The 21,536-nt window shown below is 38.0% G+C and overlaps 1 protein-coding gene across 2 annotated transcripts in view; it reads right to left on the reverse strand.

Annotated features, from left to right (window-relative positions):
* The window catches only part of LOC113529703 (protein diaphanous homolog 1), a 67,424-nt gene that overhangs the window by 16,606 nt on the left and 29,282 nt on the right, over positions 1 to 21,536 (reverse strand). The window contains exons 2-14 of one of the 2 annotated variants that reach the window (XM_053237205.1): positions 18,214 to 18,240; positions 14,818 to 14,985; positions 14,053 to 14,154; positions 13,163 to 13,293; positions 12,990 to 13,073; positions 12,330 to 12,399; positions 11,372 to 11,511; positions 10,558 to 10,663; positions 10,225 to 10,335; positions 9,638 to 9,756; positions 8,257 to 8,373; positions 3,897 to 4,012; positions 176 to 240 (exon numbers count right to left, since the gene is read on the reverse strand). In XM_053237205.1, the coding sequence (XP_053093180.1) occupies positions 176 to 240; positions 3,897 to 4,012; positions 8,257 to 8,373; positions 9,638 to 9,756; positions 10,225 to 10,335; positions 10,558 to 10,663; positions 11,372 to 11,511; positions 12,330 to 12,399; positions 12,990 to 13,073; positions 13,163 to 13,293; positions 14,053 to 14,154; positions 14,818 to 14,985; positions 18,214 to 18,240 (1,356 nt within the window). The remainder of the gene's footprint in view (positions 1 to 175; positions 241 to 3,896; positions 4,013 to 8,256; positions 8,374 to 9,637; positions 9,757 to 10,224; positions 10,336 to 10,557; positions 10,664 to 11,371; positions 11,512 to 12,329; positions 12,400 to 12,989; positions 13,074 to 13,162; positions 13,294 to 14,052; positions 14,155 to 14,817; positions 14,986 to 18,213; positions 18,241 to 21,536) is intronic. The other variant, XM_053237206.1, reaches the window with a different exon arrangement.

The following is a 21,536-nucleotide window of genomic DNA, read 5'->3' on the forward strand; positions in this document are numbered from 1 at the left end:
ACAAATTACACATCTGCCAGCTGACACACTGAGTGTGTGTGTGTATCACTGGGAAATGTGAAAGTATCGAGAAAGTTAGATTATATGAAACCCAGAATGGTAGAAAAGTGGGTGTGTGACCTTGGGAATGTGAGGGAAGCTGTATCTGAGAATGTGCATGTGTGTCCGTGTTTACCTTTTTCTCCAGCTCTGTGGCCTTGGCCTCACTGATCTCTACTTTTGTCTTATCCACCATGTTATCTAGAGAGAATAAGAGAGAGAGAAAGAGAGAGTGAGTGAGCTGTGTGTGTATGTGTGTGTCACATCTATCTGGCTGTGAGGATAAAGTGCCCTTCACTGTGATGAGTCTGTGTCTCCTCTGATTCGTGCTCTGATTACTGAGCAACCTAATTAAAACCCCATCCTTGGTTCTCTTTCACTCACTCACACACACACACACACACACACACACACACACACACACACCTCTTTCACAGTGAAAACTAAAACTCAATCTAAATTCAACCCCAACCATGTATAAAGACTCAACCTAAGAAATCATAAAGTAATCTTAAAGGAATTTTCCAGAATAAACTCTATCTAGCACATTTGCAGCATGTGTGTGATTACCCTAGACAAGAACTGACATTTCCCTGAAAAAAGAAAAATCTGTTTACTCAAAACTTATGATGAAAAATTCTGAAGCTGTATAATTCTTCTCCAGCTTCTACCTGATAAATACCACAACACCTTCAGGAAAATTACTGGTGAAATGACTTTTTAAATGTACAGCTCCAGTAATGAAGAAAACTATACTGCGGTACAACTGTGGTAAGATATTCAATCGTGTTTGTCTCATCATAAGACCTTGATTGTGGTGTTAAATTCATATTACCCAAGTCCTACTTAGGTGGTATTAATTTTACATGGGGAGGTGGGTAATGAATTTATTCCGGGAGTATCTCTGGGATTTTAACTCCATCAGAAATTAGTCATTCCAGCAATTTCTTTTAACTGCTTGTATGTGTGTCTGTAAAGACAACCAGGAGAAAAAACCCAGGTAATATATATCCTATCAAAATGTACATATTGGTAAAGGTTCCATTATATCACTTGGGAAAAGAGTTTTTGCACTTAGAGACACTCCAGGAAGTGCTCTTTTCTGCTTTCTCCCAACATAACCAAACAAAAATAAGTATTGGAAAGATTTAACACAGAACAATAAAAAAAAATAATAAGGGTTGACATTTAAACGGACCTGTTAGAGAAGCAATACTTCAGGGGGTTTTAGGTAAGTTATTGAGTTTCTGGCAATGTTAACTGCAGTGTTGTCTTTGCTGCACAAATACAACAGCCTAAAAATCGTGATGTCCTATACAGTTTTTGCTTTAACAATGCAGAAGACATGACATAACGTCAATGTATGACACACGTTATGTCACGTGACCTACTAATGACCACGCGCAACAAGTGATGATCAAAGCAATTATTCTCTAATAAAGTGAGGTGCGTGTAGTACACATGGCATTTTTAGTGTGATGAGCATGCGTCCATCATGAAGACACTGCGATTTATATAGAGATCACTTGACCCGTTCTAATCAATCAGAATTCTCATTAGAATCCTTATTAGTGAGTTGTGGGTGTTTTCCAGACTTGGTTCCCAGGAAATAATTCTTGTTTGTGGTAATCACACATGCACAACAAACAGAAATGAAATGAAATGTCTTCATGTTACAGGTCCCACATCGAAACTTCTACTTCTTGCCCTCAGAGATCACAATCTGTGATAGTGTTCCAAATGACCGGAGAGAAAAAAAAAATCTGAAACAGCCTGAAGAAGTGTTGGAGCTTTGGCTTGACCTGCAAGTTAAAGGCCAACAAGAATAGCTTACAAGCAAATATGATAATACAGGAGCACAGGTGGCAATGAGAGCCTGAGGCAGACACAATGTGTGGGAGATGCCCATTTGCCATTTCATATACTCTCTTACAGTCACACACACAAAGACATGAAGCAAAGACACAGTAAAAATCAGAACAAAAGAAAACAGAAAGAAACAAAAAGGGAAATATGCTAGAAAGCAACCTAGACTAGCAAAAACCTAGTAACTGACAGTTCTTTCTTAACATAACAAAGAGAGAATCTGAGGTCAACGTAGGGCAAAAGGACCATATGGACACAGAGACTGTACCCCATTTTTTACTTGTTAAGTGATACAAAATAGGACAAGAGGCCAATAAGAGAAAAAGAAAGTGGCAAAAAAAAAAAAAAAAAAACCTGTAAACCCAGCAGTGTTTAGAGTTCAAAGGAAACCTTTAAATAACGCAGGCAGTGCAAAATTAGGCTGTTCTCCTTCGGCTATACGAGGACAGAAAAAAAAAAAAAAAAAAGGAGCAGCACATTTATGAAAGAGTTTAAAATATCCCTGCAGCATACAACCCTAGAGAACAGTACGAGCACAAGTGCACACACAGACCACAGATAATAGCACACACCTAGTTCTTCTTTTATAGAGCACTCTCAGACTGGCAGGTTTCTATACTAACTGCTGATAGTGAAAAAGCTCTGCTAATGCATCATACAGCATAGCTGTAAGGCTGGGCAATATGATGGTGTGATAAGAGATACATATTAAAATTGTGATACTTTTAAGTAATCTGGCCATTAAAATCCATGTTGTGACAACTGTTTCATATGTGACACAAAAAACACCAATTTTACCAATACTAAAATTATGTCCAAATAAATGCTCTCTGGAATACTCATGGCTAGTAACATGGCTGTTGTGGAAATGAGTCAAGTCCCTCAACATGCCATGCACTAAAGCCTGGTTTATGCTTCATCACAACTGCTTCTGAGAGTCACCAGAAACAAACCTCAGACTATAAACGCTCAGAGTTTCCTATCAGAACAGAAGAGGATTAGAACAAAGGACGTTAGCTGTTCATCAAACAAGGCGGTATGTAGTAAACAGCCTGGCATGATATGTGAGAATGATATGTGAAAGATTTTTTAGATCCGATGCACAACACTGCTGCTCTCTCCATCAAATTGACAGACATGGCTTTTCTCATTGACTGATAGTGGACGTAGGGCATAATAAATCCCCAAATAGTAATTTCAGTGTCTGAATACTGCCACCTCAAATGGTGCATAGATTAAGTTATAGGTTTGTCTAACTCCCTAAAGTTACTGAGCTGATAAGAGAAAAGTGGCTCAAAACGTAGTCACGAGTAGTTTTAATGACCAAGTAGAGGAGATAAACACCACACCATTTACTCATCAGGTTAAAAATATATACAACATGTATATAAAATAAAGTAATGGATAGATTGCATCCATTACTCGCTTTTTTGATTTACGAGTAATGACACTTTCACGCTACTGTGGGAAATGTAGTCATTCTCATGCTGTGATGAATGCATTCGAGGAGATGTGGGTATGCACATCTGCAGCCCATTCATTCACGTCTCTATCGGTAATCACTGAGGAGGTGGATTCAGGAGTGCCTGCTGTTCAGATGGTAACATAAATCAGGCTTATTTCAGAAGAAAATACATCATATGGAATAAGATAGTGGCTCTTAAACTATTTCTAGCCAGAATGTAAATTAAGATTATTAGCCCAATATCCTAACTTATCAGAAGGTTTTGAGTTTCCTGTACTGCCACTGCATCACAGCTTTCCAACCCTCATCCTCTCTGCTTGGAGTGTGTGTGCTCTCAGTTGTAAGTCGCTTTGGATAAATGAATGAATAAATGTAAAAGTAAGTGTAAATTTCACGAGCACTGTAAAAACTGTTCTCTCTGTGTCCTCTTAACCTTGAGTGCTCAGTGCTGCCATCGTGTGGAAAGAGCTGAATTTGAGCCTGCACGTACACAGCCAGTGACTGTGGATGTGGGGTTGTGTATTACCAATGAGTGCTTCAACGTCCAGTTGTAGGTTTCTGCATTTGAAATCTGGATCGCAGCCGTTCCTGTGAAGCACGATCTGCGCTATACACTCGTCCATCAACTTGTAGTACTGCGGTCTGTGACAACACAAAGACAGGAAGAGAAAAAGGAGAGAGATAAAGGCAATACATTTAAAATAGTATAAGAGGAACCTTGAGAGACTCAGATCACAGCCTTGAGACAATGTGCAGAGGCTATTATTAAAGACAGACAGTAATGAGTGAATTAATCAATAAAGAAATAGAAAGCATTCTGGCTTTGACCTTGAGCTCACTAAGAGGATTTGAGCACACACAAACCAAGCCTGAAGTTTATATACGCACAATGAGTAAACAGGGCACAGCACTGTAGTGCCTAGACATTCATTTAATATACAGAGACGAAGAGTTCAAGTCTTTTTCTACCTCTCCTACCTTTCCACAGTCTATAGGTCTACGTGTGAGTGCATGTGTGTCCTGATGGTCAGATATTTGATGGGCTTGCAGACACACTCCATTTGTGAGGAGTCTGGCATCATGACCTGGTGTGAAAGTAATTCAATACTTTCATTTTACGCCAAGCTGTTTCTCTCTCGACTTTATTTTGTATCATTCTTTCTACTTTTTCTGTCTGTGTTTTTCTGTCCATGTCTCTCCCCCCCACCCATGTTCACTTATTTCTTTGGTGGAGCGAGAGAGACATCTAGTGACCGATTTTTGTTACAAATTTCCCATTGTTTAGGAGAAATGTTCAATATCTGGTATTGCAAATTGAAAAAAAAAATAATAATTTCCTCTCTTCCACTGACCTTTTTCTCTTTCCTCTTCCAAGCGGCCCAATTATTTTCTTTCATTACATCCACTTTGTTACAGCCTTACATTCCTGCCATTTTATGTCCTTTTCATTTCTACTATTGATCCTCCAAAATTGTGTTGTGTTATGGCATTGTGTAAAGCACAAACTTGGTTAGAAAGAAAGAAAATGTATTGAGTGAGAAGAAAAAGAATGGCATGCACAATACACAGAGAGAGAGAGAAAAAAACATAAAGGAGATACGGGCATAAAAAGTGTCAAAGGTGAAACTAATCAAACAACGTGCGTGTGTATTCACGTTTTGGAGTGTGAAGAATTGTCTATGCTGTTTAACTCTTTCATCACTTATTTACCATGAGCCTTTAGACACACACCACACACATCAGATCCACATCGTCTCTCTCTCTCTCTCTCTCTCTCTCTCTCTCTCTCACACACACACACACACACACACACACACACGCATATATATCTCTCACACACCTCACATCACTCATACACACAAATATCTCACACTTACACCACACACACCATACACACATCCTACACACACACACCCCACACACCACCCCCCCTGGACAGACAGAGACACTTCAATTTCCTGCCTGTCAGATCACATCAAGCTGACGAGGAAAAAGCAACAAGTCTGACAACCTAAAACCATTTACTCTCTCTCCCTCTCTCTCGCTCACCAAATATTCTCTTCTCTTCTCCACTAAAATCATCATCGTTTTAGCTTTCTGTCTCTTTGTGTCTTCATTTTAAAGCAGTCTTTAGTTAAATGTGAGTGTGTGAGTGTGGGACTGGGAATGCAGCCACAGAAAACATCTACGAAACATAATTCTATTTCAACCTGTAATGCGCTCAGGGAATAAACATGAAGATGTGTATAAATATGGAGCCAGACGCATTTCATCTGCTTACACAACTTCTTTGCCTGTGTGTCTGTGAGCGTGTGTGCATGCGTGTAGTGCATCCAAAAACACCTCCCTCAATCAGGTATGTGGGGGTTAATTGTTACACGGGTGAGTTACCTTTAGAAATACATTTATAAACGGTTGGCGATGGCAACTGTGTAAGCCTCCCACTACACATCAATCAAAAGCTTTGGCTCTTTCATTTCCTCTCCTCGTCCAGTATGTCGATTCTATTTTTCCGTTCATCTCATGTCTCCTCACTCAGATATGCTGGAAGTCTCGCAATCACACAATCGACAGCGAGGAGACCATTCTGCTCCTACACCTATTCAAAGTTGTGCTTTGTTGAAAGCATAGATCTATATAATTAAAGCCTACATATTTTCTTTTACATTTCTCCAACTTCTTTCATCCAACCGTTTACTTTGCACTTTGTGTTCCTTCATGAGGGTAAGTGCATACTGAAAGCAAATTCATTTTCTGAAAAGCTGCTCTCTTTCCTTTTCAGCAAGTGCAGAGAATAAATGAGCAAAGGATTATATGATTGCAAGTGTGAAGAACCTGACTCAAACTGTGACCAAAAAAGTTTAGTTGGTCTCAACTTGATGCAAATTACAGCAACTGTCTGATAATAAATAAAGCCTGGTGTACATTTCAGTCTGCCAGAATAAAACAGATGAAAAGTTAGTTATAGCAGTATTGAGTTTCCTCACACTGCACAATAATAAACATAAATGTGTTCTGGCAGAAAGTCTCAAATGTAGTCAGTGCTCCTGGCGAGTTCTCCCGTGACTGACTATTATAACATTAGAGAGCCACATTAAGATCTATATTCCTGTTGTCAGGAACTAGTTTATACCCTATATGGCCAGTATATAATACATATGGACAGCTGACCATTGAACATTTCATTCCAAAACCATGGGTAAATATAATATTGAGTTGTTCCCCCTTGGCTATTATAACAGCCTCCATGCTTCTGGGAAGGTTTTTCACTAGATTTTGGAGTGTGGCTGTGGGGATTTGCCCATTTTGTCATAAGAGCATTAGTGAGGTTAGGCACTGATCTTGGGTGAGGAGGTCTGGGGTGGAGTCGTTGTTCCAATTCATCCCAAAAGTGCTCAGTGGGGTTGAGGTCAGGGCTCTGTGCAGGCCACTCAACTTCTTCCACTTCAACCTTAACACACCCTGTCTTAATGGAGCTCGCTTTCTGCACAGGTTTGGGTCTCTTAGTTCCAGTGAAGGGAAATTGTAATACTACTGCATACAAATACATTCTATAGAACTGTGGGCTTCCAACTTTGTGGCAACAGTTTGGGGAAGACCCAAATATGGATGTTATGGTCAGGTGTCAACATAATTTTGGCCATATGGTGCACTTCCCAGTAAAATAGTAATAGTAAAAATCCACACACTGAATTTTTAGTTCAGTTTATCTATGTATGTCTAACTGAACCGCCATTAAATAAGAACATAGTTAAAATCAGTTTACTATATTTATTAGGAATGTCACAAAAAAATGACCAAAAACAGTCAAAGACTTTCAATATCAGCACTTTTGATTTCTGACTGAAAGAGAGAAAAAAAAATTTTGACTAGAAAAAAGACTAAATAGGCCTGCAACAAAGTTTCAAATCTAACATTTCACAAATCATTTTAATGGCTATTATAATTAGACAGTAAATTAAAACGCTGTTTGTTTACTTTGCTTTCCTGCGACGATCAGAAAGGACATTAGACATTAATGCAATTTATAAGAGGATTATATTGAAATTGCATTGTTATGCTTCATACTGTTCACTGTGTTTACCAACCCTTCTGCTGTATTATAATACAGATGAGAGAAAATATTCCAAGAAATATTTTCTGAGAATCGACTTGGTTTATAATTGATTGCACAACATTTCATTTTTCCCCCAGCACTTTTCAAAGCAAAATCATACCCATGTTGCGTTTTATTTATTATCCCTACAGTTAAACTCCTACACTTTTAGCCCTTTTTCACTGAAGAATAAAGTAGCAAATAAGTATGGCGAAACATCATTATTTAATTTTCAACTGGTTGGTCAGTTTGTTTATGTTGGATAGATCCATTGTTCATTATGTTTGTTAATCAAATAAGCCATGTCCCTACTTCCTGGTGATATCATAGGACACGCCTTGAGTCTAACGTCAACACACAACGTTTTTGGAGATATACTAGTGAAAGACTTTTATCTAAGACTTTAGACTTTTCTCTAATCTGTAGACAAAATAAAAGATAATAAAACATTGGATAATAAGGGTCATGCTTTTTGAAATATTAAACTAACAAACCAATAAGTCTTCTTAAACTAACAAACAAAAATGCATATATTACTATTCATGTCAAAAACATTTTACAGGTTTTTGCACACCTATACAGGGCACACATCAAGTTGCAAGTTGAATTGGAAGTTGAAAGGGAAGTAGTGGGACATTTAGTCATGCTGAATGTGCACATACTAGAACCTTACACCTTTATTCTCCATTCTGTATATATTCCAAAGACTCTACAGCTTCTCCTCACATTGCTCACACAGCTCTCAAGGCCACTGAGAGGTAATTACAATGTAAGGAGTCAGAGGTCGTACCTAATCAAGTAGTCATTGCGCACCAGCAGCAGGTGCTGCATGAGGGACAGGAAGTAGCCTTCAGCTTTTGAATCCTTCACAGTGTTCAGCAGCACCTGGAACACCTCCGATACGTCAGTAAACAACACAAGCTGTTAAGGAAGACGCCAATACAGAATAAAAACAAACCACATATACTGACATTGAATAGAAACATCAGTATTATAAATAACTTTTTCATTTCCTGAGCTGTTCTGATCTAATAAATGTAATCTACTATGAATGAAATGTACTAGCAATGTTCCTAAGGGCACCAATTTTCTTTGCATCATTGCGTTTTGAGGGTATTAGAGAAAAGTACAGGCAGATTAGGTCACCAGTAGTTTTCCATGCTGAAATTCAAAACTCTACATTTTCCAAAAATAAATAACTTCAGTTGTGTATAACTATACATCATTAAATTCAAAACTAATAATACTAATAATGCAGGATGAATAAAATGTTTTATCACAACATAAGTAAATTAACAACAAACACAAAACACAAATTTTAAAAATTTTCTTTCTTTTTTGGCTACGTTTTTGGAACCCTTGAGACACCTGGTGGTTAATCCAGGAGCTACATGAAGACTTAACTGTGTGGCACTTTTTCACTGCACAGTTAACAAGAACTGGTTCAAACAGGAAACAATGCAACTTGGGGTTCTATTTTTTCCACCACTTGAAAAACAATGTCACAGTGACAATGCTAAGAGCAACCGCATAATCATTACAGAGCAGAACATGGAAGAAGTGTTTTTATTGATATTGATCCTTTGTCAGTCAGCTTTCTGGATAACCAGGGCATATTGCATGCATTACTGGCTGAAGGTTTGCTAATAAAAGAGGGCTTTTACATTTTTATCAACAATATGGCAGAAAATGGACAATGATAGCAGCTGAAATAAACTGTTGATAAAAATGTAACAAAATTAAACACAATAGAAAACACAATAAAAACCTACATTGTCACACCTCACCTGATAAGTTTATGCTGGTATGGGTAAATTTAATTCATGCCCGTTGTGATGGCACTAACAGTACAATATCGTATCATATCTATACATCTATCCTCTTTCTGTTTGTCTGTGCATTTGACTTCACATGTTATGATACAAGTAACTAGTCAGCAAGTAGCAGAGCTCCTAGACCACCCCTGAGTGCCCTGTTGGTTTTTGTTAGTACCATACCAAGAAGTATCTTCAAGTGCCAAAATCCATACAACTGAAACCTCTGTTACTGGTCCAGTTGGAAAAAAACACAATTCCAGTATCCTGATGCCAGAAGTTACATTCATTTGTATGGTGGAAGAAGCCTGGCGTGAGCGCTAAGCTTATGACCTTTATGACCTTTTGGAAGGATATTCCATCTCAATGCGCACATCTTCGAGACGGGAACGCAGGTCTTCTGAGTCCTCCTCAGCCTGCTCATCAAAGACCTGCAGCTGCACACGGAGCTCTTCATTTTCGATATTCCTCACCTCCTGCTCACAACACACACACACAAACAAACCCAGACACACACACAAATTTTACGATCACCAGCCGTATTTAAAGGAGCTATGTGTGTGAACATGAGAATATATTAAATTCAATGTAACGTTGTGTATGAATGTATGAAATAAAGACTAGATAAGACTAGGACTAATACAGACTAGCTAATAATGAAATACAGATTAACTAGTTATAATAACATACAGTTAGCTATTCTAACTTGCATATTAGTGCATATTCATAACTCCTGGCCTTTTCAATGAGGGTAAAGATATAGAAGTGTTGCTAGACCATTCTACTACTTATTCGGGTATTAAAAAACATTAAATATAGATTATTTTAATACACTTTAAAAATTTGAACAAGCGAGCCTTCTGGCTTCACATATACACAGCACATCGGAGTGTACATGTATTGCTGGTCTCATAAACTAAGTAGAATTTGTGAATTAAACTCACAGCAAGCAGCTCCCTCAGGCCCAGTCTCATGAGCTCAGAGCGTATATGAATTCTGAAGTCAAGCTCCTCTCCTCTGCTGATCAGAGCATTGATGAGCTGCATACAGCCTCCCTGAACACACACATCACACAGACAAGTGAGACAGGCACAGATAACTCACAGAGACTCGCACGGCAGCATTTAGTTTTTAGCAGAAATGAAAAAAGTTGACTCTCAGTGTTCCCACAAAAAGAAAAGTAGAAAACCAAAAAACAAATGTAGGTTTTGTAAACCTTTGACTTCATTACACCTGCTCTGTAGTTCCTTGCTCATTAAAACGTGTGTGTGTCTTACCTTGAGAGCAATATTGGACTTGTGCATGCCAGAAAGGAGGGGCTGGAATCTCTCAATGTCCCTCTCCTCAGCCAGCACAGTTATAGACTCCAGAACACGCTCATGACTGCAATACAAGTCACACACACTTACTTTACAATTCAAGGCCTTATCCACAAATGCAGAGATATTTATACATTTTTAATATTTATACTGCCGTTTGATAATCTGACAAAAAAAAATAAAAAATCAGTAAAGTTCTAAAAACTACTAAAACTACTGGTGTCCTTTTAACTTTTGAACACTTATTATATTGGAAGATATCAGAATTTTAAGCAAACATGTAAATGTATTTTTAGAAGCAAATGTATTTTAACATTTTAACATGTATTTTGGCCCTTAATGACAAAACAGTTTTTTACTAGTTTAAAGGCAACTAAGGGTCTGTTATATGACAACATAACATTGATAGAGCGAAACATCATGGGTATTGCTGTACTTCGATAACATTGGTTATCTTTGTTGCTTAGTTGCTTGTAGCTGGTTGGATGTTCAAATACATTTTTACTAGTTTAATTTAAAAAAAAAAAATACTGAATAAAGCATAACCGAAGCCATAATCTTTTTTTTTTTTTTTTTTACACAACGTGGTACTTGTCATCCAACTTCAGAAAAACTGAATATTGTAATTTATAATGTGTGTTTTGGTCTGTATACCCTCCGCATTATGGTAAATGCATTTGTGGTATCCATAAGTAACACTCACTCACATGCAACCCTATCAAATCATCACACAGAGATACACAGATCCACACAGACCTGCACAGACACTTACAGGTTTTCAGTGTGTTCGAGAATGCAGATGGCCGACAGCAGTTTGACAGCGTCCACCATCATATGAGGCACACTGGGATTTATGGCTCGGACCAGGAGAGGAATCCCATCAGCTGATGCCAACATGGCTTTCAAACCGTACTGAAACACAAGAGCATGACCGCATAAAACAGAAATTCACCATTTATATGTAAACACAAATGTCCTCCTCCAGCACAGAAGATGTGCCCTGTCTCAGCTTAAAAGGTAGAACTGCACTGACCTCAGAGTCAGGTGCTACAATGAAAGACATCAGCCCCTATACGCTGAAACTATATACATCATTATTGCACTAAAATGATCACTCATTAGCAGAAGAAAGTGTGTACAGAGCATTCATTCATCACATATTTATTGAATTTTCTAAATAAAGCTTAAACTTCATGCAATAACTTGTAGATATAGATAAATAAAGAATAAGTAAATAAATACATCTAAAGAGTGGCTAACAAGAACAAATATGAACCAAATATATTTAATCAGTTCTCTGTAATAGTACCAAAAACATCTTAATTAGGTATCATCAGGTAAAAAATTAGGATTAATTAGGTAAAAAGTACTGAAATATATAGATTAAGGACGAGCTAAATACAGCAGATAAGGTCCATATAGACCAAAAAGAAAGTAAAGATCCATGCTACGTCTGTTTCCAACACCATCACCTGTTTCTAATACGATTCTTAAATCCACAAAGATAAGCTGCTGAAAAAGCAATATGAAAGATTTAGTTGATCTACAACCAGAAACTTGCCAGCCAACAGCACTGATTTCTGATTGGGGTTTTAAGGTGCATTACCATAAATTCTGCCTTATACATATAAAGCCATATAGTCAGTGCCTAAGCTGTGAGCTGAAGAGTTGCAGTGCATCAGTTACAGAGTCTGTAATCCACCTGTCAAGCAGTGAATGTATCTTCTCACCTTGTTGTTCATGAAGGCTTTGAGGCAGCGGATGATCTCATGTTGGCACTTTACTCCAACACCAGAGTTCCTGAGAGAGAGAGAGAGAGAGAGAGAGAGAGAGAGAGAGAGATTGGGGAGGAGAGGGGGCGAAAGAGATCAATGAATATCAGCAACAGCATGGCAGCAGTGACAGTGACAGATTAAGTGAAAAGAATAAAACACAGATAATGCAGCTGCAGAGCTTTCACTGATTTTTATTTAATTCTTAAACCTTTACACTATAACAGCTACAATGATAAACATTTTGCTCAATATTAGGGAAGCACACTAATCCCACATTTTTGATTTTCAGCAAAATATCGATATCAAAGCTTTGTGTTTTGGCTGATATCCAACTCTAGCCCAATACCGCCATGCTCACTGCCAGCTTGTGTGTAATGGCACACGATACCGACGGTCTTAAAGCAGGCTGCAATCTCGCCTGTGTTCTCATGCCTAATCTATGTCACTTACCCTAAAACATGTTCATGGAATAAAATTCATCAGCAGGTTGGATCAGAAAAAGTCATATAATATGATCTGCGGTCCCAGCATGTTTAAGCCCTAGTTCACATTCATATGAATCTGCTGTGCATAATTACACTTATAGAAGTGTGAGTGTATGTGGAGGTGTCTTACGGATACTCCTCTTTCTCATCCTGGAGTTTCTTGAGGAAAGTGAGCAGCAAAAGCAAACCCTCCTCTCCAAACGTCTGCACCCAGCTGTGACAGACACAGAAACACAGTGAACGTGTTTATACATCATAAGATGTGTATGTCTCTGTGTACACATTTGTCTGTGCGTGTGTTACCTGACAGGGTTGTTATTAAGGGAGATACGTAGAGACTCAAGGCAGCTCAGCAGCTGTGTATCTCTGGGTTCAGTTCTCAGCTCTTGAATGTACATCACAGCAGACCTGGAGCTCTCTTTCTGGCTCTGGCCCTGCACACACACACACACACACACACACACACACACACACACTTATAGTATTTAAAGGGTAATTGTAATTTATATCATAAACATCCTACAATTACATAGTAAACCTCATTGCTCATAGACTCCCATACAAATCACATACCCATATTAGCATGACAAATTTTACAATCCATGTCCCTTACTGTGTTATGTGTACAAAATAATCAAAAGAAAGATTTCGGCAATAATGTGCAATCTATATGTAAAATGCACTTCTGTTACTAGAAAACTGTGTCTTTGTCCAAATTACTCAATAGCTTCAACACAGACAGAAAAATACATTTTAAATTAAGCAGCTTTTAAATAGTTTAACTTGAAATCTGACAGTGACTTTAATCCAGTATATCTACTTTAATAGCTGACTACTTCCATAGCAGCTAAAATCAGATAACAATTATTAGGATATGAAAGTCATTAATGATGTCTTTCAACTTCAAATTGCTAACTTTCTTAATCACACAGCCTTGTTAAGTTTATCTCTAGAGAAACTACCTGTTAACTACAATGGGTTAGTTCATACGGATGATCCACAGAAATTTCCAGATAAATGGCTGAGTTAAATCAGGAGAAGCAGTGTAGTGAACTCTGCCACTTCACCTGCAGTGTACTGTTACACCACAAGAGCACAGGCTGAAATTTACTGACCTAGGGGTTGCCCTCAATAAAAGGCCAGCGTGCATGCCTGCACGTGTGTGTGTGAGTGCACGTGCGCGTGTTGCTTACAGATGTAGATGTGTGTAGGTACTGAGAGACCATCTCTCTCTTTATGGCGATGTCCTTCTGTCTCAGTGGCACCTGCTTCTCCTCATTCAGATTCATGTCCACCTGGAGAGTGAGAGAGAGAGAGAGAGAGAGAGAGAGAGAGAGAGAGAGAGAGAACACAGCTCAAGGACGCTGCAATTAAAAAGGTCAATCTTGCACAGCTTCGCATATAATCTGGTAAATTATGCTGACGCACCAGTTACTGTTAATTATTCAGCTTTATTCACACACTAGGGCTGTCAAATTCACTGTTCCTATTCATCATATTGATGAATTCAAAATGAAACAAAAAATGCATATTCAAATGTTTTAAATCACATGATCCTTAAAGTGATATTAAATGTAAGTAGTTACTAATTTGGTTGGACACTTTTTCTGTGACTGAATCTTAAATGTTCTATTGGGTTTACTGTTTTGAAAACATTACAGTTTATGCTAACATTATATTTATTATGATTTTCATTGCTTTAGATAGTACAATTTTCACTTTCTGTGGTTTATGCGGTATTAACTTCTGGTGTAGTCTAACTGCTAATGTTCACTCTGTAGCTGTATAGAGACTTATTAATATTCTACTGTATGCGAATATTAAGCATTTTATGCAATTAAAATTCAAATGCCATTTTAAGTGACGTTGACAACCACCTCTCAGGTGCATGTGTGTGTGTGCTTGTGTGCATACATACGCACGCACACGCACGCAAACAGCTAGATCCACTGTCTCACCAGCATCTGCTCGAAGAGCTCCAGGATGTAGTCGTCACTGTGGTCCTGCAGCATGGCAGCCTGGGACGGGATCTCGTACAGCACAGCAGAGGAGTGTCTCTGACTTGTCGTGCCCGACTTCTCCTTCTCCTTCTCCTTCTTTATTCGCATGCTTGTGAACCGCTCCAGCTGCCACACAGTGAAAGGCCAAAGGTCAGTGTGAGGGTACTCAACTGAGTACTCTCCAGAGAGAGGTCACTGGGTGTGGAACCCAATAGCTGCAATGACCACATTCTCCAACACATCTCTAACACATAGCATACACTACACAATGACTACATCACAGCTGAAAGTGCACTGGAGTGAAGTGTCACCCCACCACCCACCTGTAGCGTGCATTAGGTTCAACCTATATCCATACAAAACAAGTTCATTCATTAAAAAAAAAAATAATAATAATAATAATAATAATAATAATAAATAAATAATCTAATCTATCTTTCTAAAAAATCTTACACAGTGTCAGACTACATAATGTATAAAATTAGTAAATATTAAAATATTTCATCATGTTCAGCTTTATTTTATCTGATGGTTTCTAGTCTTCCCATATATTTTTACACCTGATGCAAAAACATTAATCAGTCAAGACATCTGTTGGCTTTGGAAGCTACAAAGCTAACGTAGGTAGTAAATAAGAGGAATGTGTAGCCTTCAGCGGTGAATACCTAAATCATCACACGCACCCAGAAAACGATTGTCAGAGTAATACCATTTACACATATGCAAATGTTATTACCCATAACATTTCTACATGTTCAGTTGTGTGAACTTTGGCCACACCCCCACCTGAATCTGACACCTGTGTGGAGGGACACTAAACTAAGTAACTCCAGCTTCAAGATGGCAGCTACTGCAGTTTTCAGCTATATTACGTACTTTTGCCCAAGCATGTCTAATGGGCTCATTCCACAAGAACGCAGACAAAGGATAAAACGATTTCTATTAAGCTTAACAGTGAAGTGTTTACAAAAGAAACATAGCTATTATCATCATCTTTGCTCAGAGTGAAGAGATTCTGGTGTATCCAGAATTGTTGGGAGAATCAGCAATGACTAAATGAAACAAAGTCTTCATGCAAGAATTCAGTCATAGCTATCAGGGAATGGTAACATTATCTAATGATGAGTAGCTACGTATGTAGTTTGGTACTGTGTATGTATTATTTCATATTTATTTTTAACATTTAAGTTCATTGTCATTAACTGTTTTAAAAAATGATTAAATTCTGGACAGATGAAGTTGTTAGCTAGCTGTATTTCTAGTTAATTGAGAGCTGAGTAGTGAGAATGAGAAGTGTTTTGGTTTTACTCAGTGTCAAATGTAGTCAACAGCAATACTTATTTATTTTATGTATGATATTCATTATATTATTACTACTACTGCAAAACTCTTACTCTTTGACTCAGCCATTGTTGTAGTTGTAGTGGAAGTAGTTACCAGAAGTGTGTAAAAGGCACACTGAAATTACTGAACAACCTAATGTGGTCTGAGGAGTGTGTGAAATGATTCTGTTTACCCAGTGCCTAGATGGAGGCTACAAGTTCCCTTTAGTTGTTAGCTACTTTAGCCTTGTAACACCACAAAGCATGTCTTGGCTGGTCAACCACATCTGAAGTAGCCTAAGCAGAAAACTCTGTTTCTCACTGAACTATTGCCTTAATAAGTAAATGTAAACGTATGACGCAGAGCAACCAGTAGGTGGCACTGCAGGTCATCAAACCTCATCACACAGAATCCTATCCTATACTCCCAAATGTGTATTACTGAAAGAACATTTTATTTAACCTGGGTACCTAAATTCAACATAAATCTCAAAATGCTACAAACTGTACATTCAACACTTCAGCAAATTTGACCACAGCATAACAAGCATGCATGCGCACGCGCACGCGCGCACACACACACACACACACACACACACACACACACACACACACGACACCAAACAGGAGCTCGAAGGCACAACTCTGCTAATGTCACTGAGGGGTAGATTAGTATAGAGGTGCATTCTGAAAGATAATGATGAATGAAATCTGTTCTATTGCTTACATCCATGCAAAAAGCCAGGTCAGCATTTCTTTTATAAAGGAATACTCCAGCGTTTTTCAGTCAAAACTCTATCTACTGCTTATGTAGTGAAAGTGAGATTGCGAGAAAAAAGGGGGGAAAAAAACACTTTTACTCAAAATTCACTTAAAAATGGAAATGGTCTGAAGGTTCTAAGGGTTGTTAAGGTGCATTTTGTAAACTAATTGAATGAAACCTTATTTAATAAATTTTGTATAATTTTAGCTTTCAGAGTTGAATTAGGTTTCCATGAAAGCAAATTTTTGGCAGAAAATATTTTAGAGCTTTGGGCATAAAACTACCAGACTACAAAAAATTAAGCAGATAGTTTGGTTGTGCATATGTGAAATGTTGCCATAAACTGTCAGGAAAACATTTTGGGAGTTAAAATGATGCACTCACTTTGTATCATGTGGCATCATTTATCATGTGCCTCTGTTGTAATAGTAAATGTATAAGGCGTGAGGTCAGGCACTGATGTGGGGTGAAAAGGCCTGGGGTGCAGCTGGTGTTCCAGTTCATCCCAAAGATATTCAATGATGAAATCAGTTATGAGTTATAAAAAGTCAAGAAAGTTTGTGATATATATTAAACTCTTAATTTTTTTTTTATTATAAAGACAAAGCAAAACTTTGCGACAGTAGGCTACTGCAGGCTGACCCATTGTAAAAGAGATTAACAATAGCTCGATTCTTAGAGCTAATGTGTGTTGTTATGAATTTACATTATACGATATAGTCGCTTATTTTAAACGCTGATTGTGTTACACGTTGAGTTCACAGACTCAAAAGCAGGGGATAGAGAGAGAGAAGTTGTAAAACAAGAGTATTCCTTTACAACACCTACTGGCCTGAACATGCACAGGGAGAGGTATTGTAGCTCAGTGAGGAGATAAAAGCAATGTTTCTAGTTTATCGTTATTATTATTATTATTATTATTAAAGGTAGAGGAAACATTCCTAGTCTTCCAGAATGCAAGTTAAACACTGGGTGGTTTCATGGGGCCTCATGACAAACACAGGTGTGTTTCAACACATGAAGCAGTGCTGCTAGACACTGCGCGCAGACTGACACTGGACACACACAATATGTGGCAGTTAAGGGTTATGGGTGAAAGGGCAACAGGGATGGTGGTGATGGTGATGAGGGTGATGACACAAGTCACGCGTGCTGTTACATGTGGTAATGAACAGTGTGAGGGGAGTTAGCCAAGCAAGACAAATACACACACACACACAATGTATGCATGTGTATGGAGTGGGAACACACACTGACTTATACACCTACCTCGTCGGGAATGAGTCTTTTGAAGGTCTGTACAAAGAAGGGGGAGAAAAGGAAAAGACCAAAAGAAATCATTTATCCTGAAAATTACAGGCTTTACATTATCGACAGAACCATACATCAGAGAAAATTAACGATAGAGAAGTGAGACGAGTTATCAATCAATAAGACATATGACATACATGATTAGCAGCTGAAGATAGATAGACAAGCAGGAAGACTGATAGATAAATACAGAGTTAAATATTTTTAAAAAATGTTTAAAATAAATAAATAAATAAATAAAGCAATATAATAAATAAATCTGTCACAAGAGGGCAGAGTAGCACAGCAAACTGACCACCGGGAAAACATTTCACAGAATGTACACAACCCTGGGACTCAGAGGACAAAACTTCCTATAGAAATTGTCTTGAAATGTTACTTTAAAATGATTTAGAGACCTGATTTCACTGTGGTAGCAAAGTGCTGTCAATTCATAATCTATTACAAGGGGCATAACGTCACAAGCACACATGATCCACTACACACCGTTGTTTTATTCTGAATATAGCACCCAAACGTTTTTCAATACCATAGCCTAATGTTAAAAAACTGTTCATTACTAGAGCAGAGCCACAAATGAAGGTTTTGTCAGGTCTACATCCTTTCACAAATGTGGTAGTGTTGTGTTGTATATCCACATGGAAGAAGACTCGTTTCTTTAGATCCAGAGTCATCAGCGGTTTAAACGACTGTATGCATCTAGGCCTATTGTTAAACACTGACATAAACACATGCATGACATCTTCAGAAATCTGGCCTTAATCCAATAGAGAAGTGCTCAACCTTTTTTGGTCTCATTTTAAAGACCTGAAATTCTCATAAAAAGTTATACATCATTCACAGATGTCATTTTGCAATCAAAAATAGCCTAGCTAAATAAATAGCTTTCAATTAATAATAGATGACAGCGGCATAATATTACTAGCAAGCATGGTTTTTTTTCTCAACTTAGCATGCTTGTGTTTCAGTTCTACCTACTAATGTTAAAAAATTTAACTGTGCCTATCGAGGCCTATATGTTTAAGCTGATTATTGGAGAACATATAGAAATTCTTGCTTCACCACATCTATATCCTTTTGCAATCAATTTACTCCAGAAGCAACACTGTATTTCCATTGTCATTCACAGGTTTGGTAAATATAACACCCACATATCTGTGGTGAGAGATTCATATAAAGCATCAGCACATCAGAGCTTGTGCTTGAGCGGACATTCAGTACAGCTGTACATTTAATATTTCTGTTCCTTATTTCACTATATCATGACTGTAAAACATATAGGAGGATTGATTACTCTAAATTGCCCTTGTGTGTGAATGTTTGTGAGCATGCTGATTATGATGGACTGTCATCTCATCCGGGCCTCATGCTTCACGTTTCTGGGACTTGCTCCGGATCCAGTGCGACTCTGACCAGCAGAAAGCGCTTACTGAAGACGAACGAATGAAAAAATTGAATGGAAAATGATTCTTGAGTACTCCGTGTTTAATGAAGTATTATATTCCCTCTCTAAATATCTGCTCATTAACTTCTACAGTTATTCAAGTACGAAAATTAGGCAGAAGGCAATTCAGTTCCCTAGTTATCAATGCTAATTATAATGGCTGAAAATTATAATGTATTTAAACTGAGTACCAACATTCAGCGGAAGATTATTGCATTGATTCTCTGCCAATTAAAAACAATATTAGACCTGTTTTTTTGCACTCTACCTAGGGTATAACATCATTTTCTTTTACACCCTACATAGTGCACTACATGTGGGCAGTTTAAGTAAATTTGGTTGGAGTCTTTCAATGACCTCTTTAACATTCCACTGTACATGCAAGCACGCACACACACACACACACACACCTGTTAGATCTGAGCAGCAGTGATCACCACAGCTCACTGGCACACGCTTTCAATCCTCCATTAACAATCAATCAGTCTGAGATAAACATTCCCCAAACACACAGTCCAGAGCCACAGCCCTGAAAGCTGCACTGGTTTCACCACTATATACAGTATACACAGATCAGGTTTAGCAGCACATACAGTCTTCCAGTTCCACATCCAAACAATGAGCAACTACGTCACACTCTCACACCCACCCATCTACACGCAGATACCTGCTGTTCTATCAGAGCTCGTCATTAGCATTGTGTGGCACTCTTATGGCACAATGTGCTTGTACTTATGTATGTTAGCGTTGGTTTAGACTACATGCTAGTTAGCAGGCACGTTCAGCATAATTACTTCTAGGTTTCAATCAAGGCATTAATCAGTTAATCTGATTAATCAAGGTGTGTGTATACACTACATATCAAAAGCATGAAAAGCAAGTAAGTGGTTTTGAATCCAGCTGAGCAATATCTCAACACTGCTGTTTAAATATTATTTCTAAGAACTCAATATTGTTGCCATCATATCAAACACAAACAGAGCAGCGGTATATCCAAAACTGAACTGTGTAATTACTCAGATGATGCATTTCTTTTCCATGAAAACAATGAATATGGAATGTCAAACTGATCCATTATGCTGCTGTTTTGATACACATTCTTTTCTTATACAGACAAAAACCAGGTAAAGCTTTTTTCAACCATTTCCCCCCTATTTTCTCTTCAACTCTGACCCACCAGCCAGCTCTCCCCTATCACATGACAGCTAAAAACTGGGAGGGTGAAGGCTAACATGTGATTCCCTGGAGATACTGTTGCTCTTCATAGGATCATGGGTCAGCATGACTCGCCTGGAACAATCTACTATCTGCCCTCTTCCACATACATGAGCTCATAGATGCTCATAACTGGCTAGTGTGGCTGTGACTGACAAGAGAAAGATTAACATCATCCCTTCCACCCAGAGAGCACGGCCAATTTTGTTCTCAAAGATTCCCGGCCATGGATGGCTGTGGCATTATTGGGATTTCGGATTTATCTTGTATTATTTTTACATTATCTTTGAGTTTTTCACATGACAGATTGATTCACATTTTCTTTTGCCAACCTTCTGGAAGTTTGTTTTAAAATTGTAAAACTTTTTCACAGTAATCCAGCTATTGTCACACAATTGGTATGGTAGGATTCTCCTGATGTATTTATTCGGGTTTTTTTTGTTTTATTTTTAATATAATATACACAGCTCTATTTTTAGAGCACATCTAATTTAACCAAAGAGGTCTGCACCAAATATTCCACTGGTTTACAATACTGTATTCTTGTATACAGTGCGGTCCAAAAGTCTGAGACCACATTGAAAATCTCAAATATTTTTATTTCCATTTAAAACTGCAAATA

This window comes from Pangasianodon hypophthalmus, chromosome 9 (assembly GCF_027358585.1).
Source record: "Pangasianodon hypophthalmus isolate fPanHyp1 chromosome 9, fPanHyp1.pri, whole genome shotgun sequence".
In the NCBI taxonomy this organism is placed as follows: Eukaryota; Metazoa; Chordata; class Actinopteri; order Siluriformes; family Pangasiidae; genus Pangasianodon; species Pangasianodon hypophthalmus.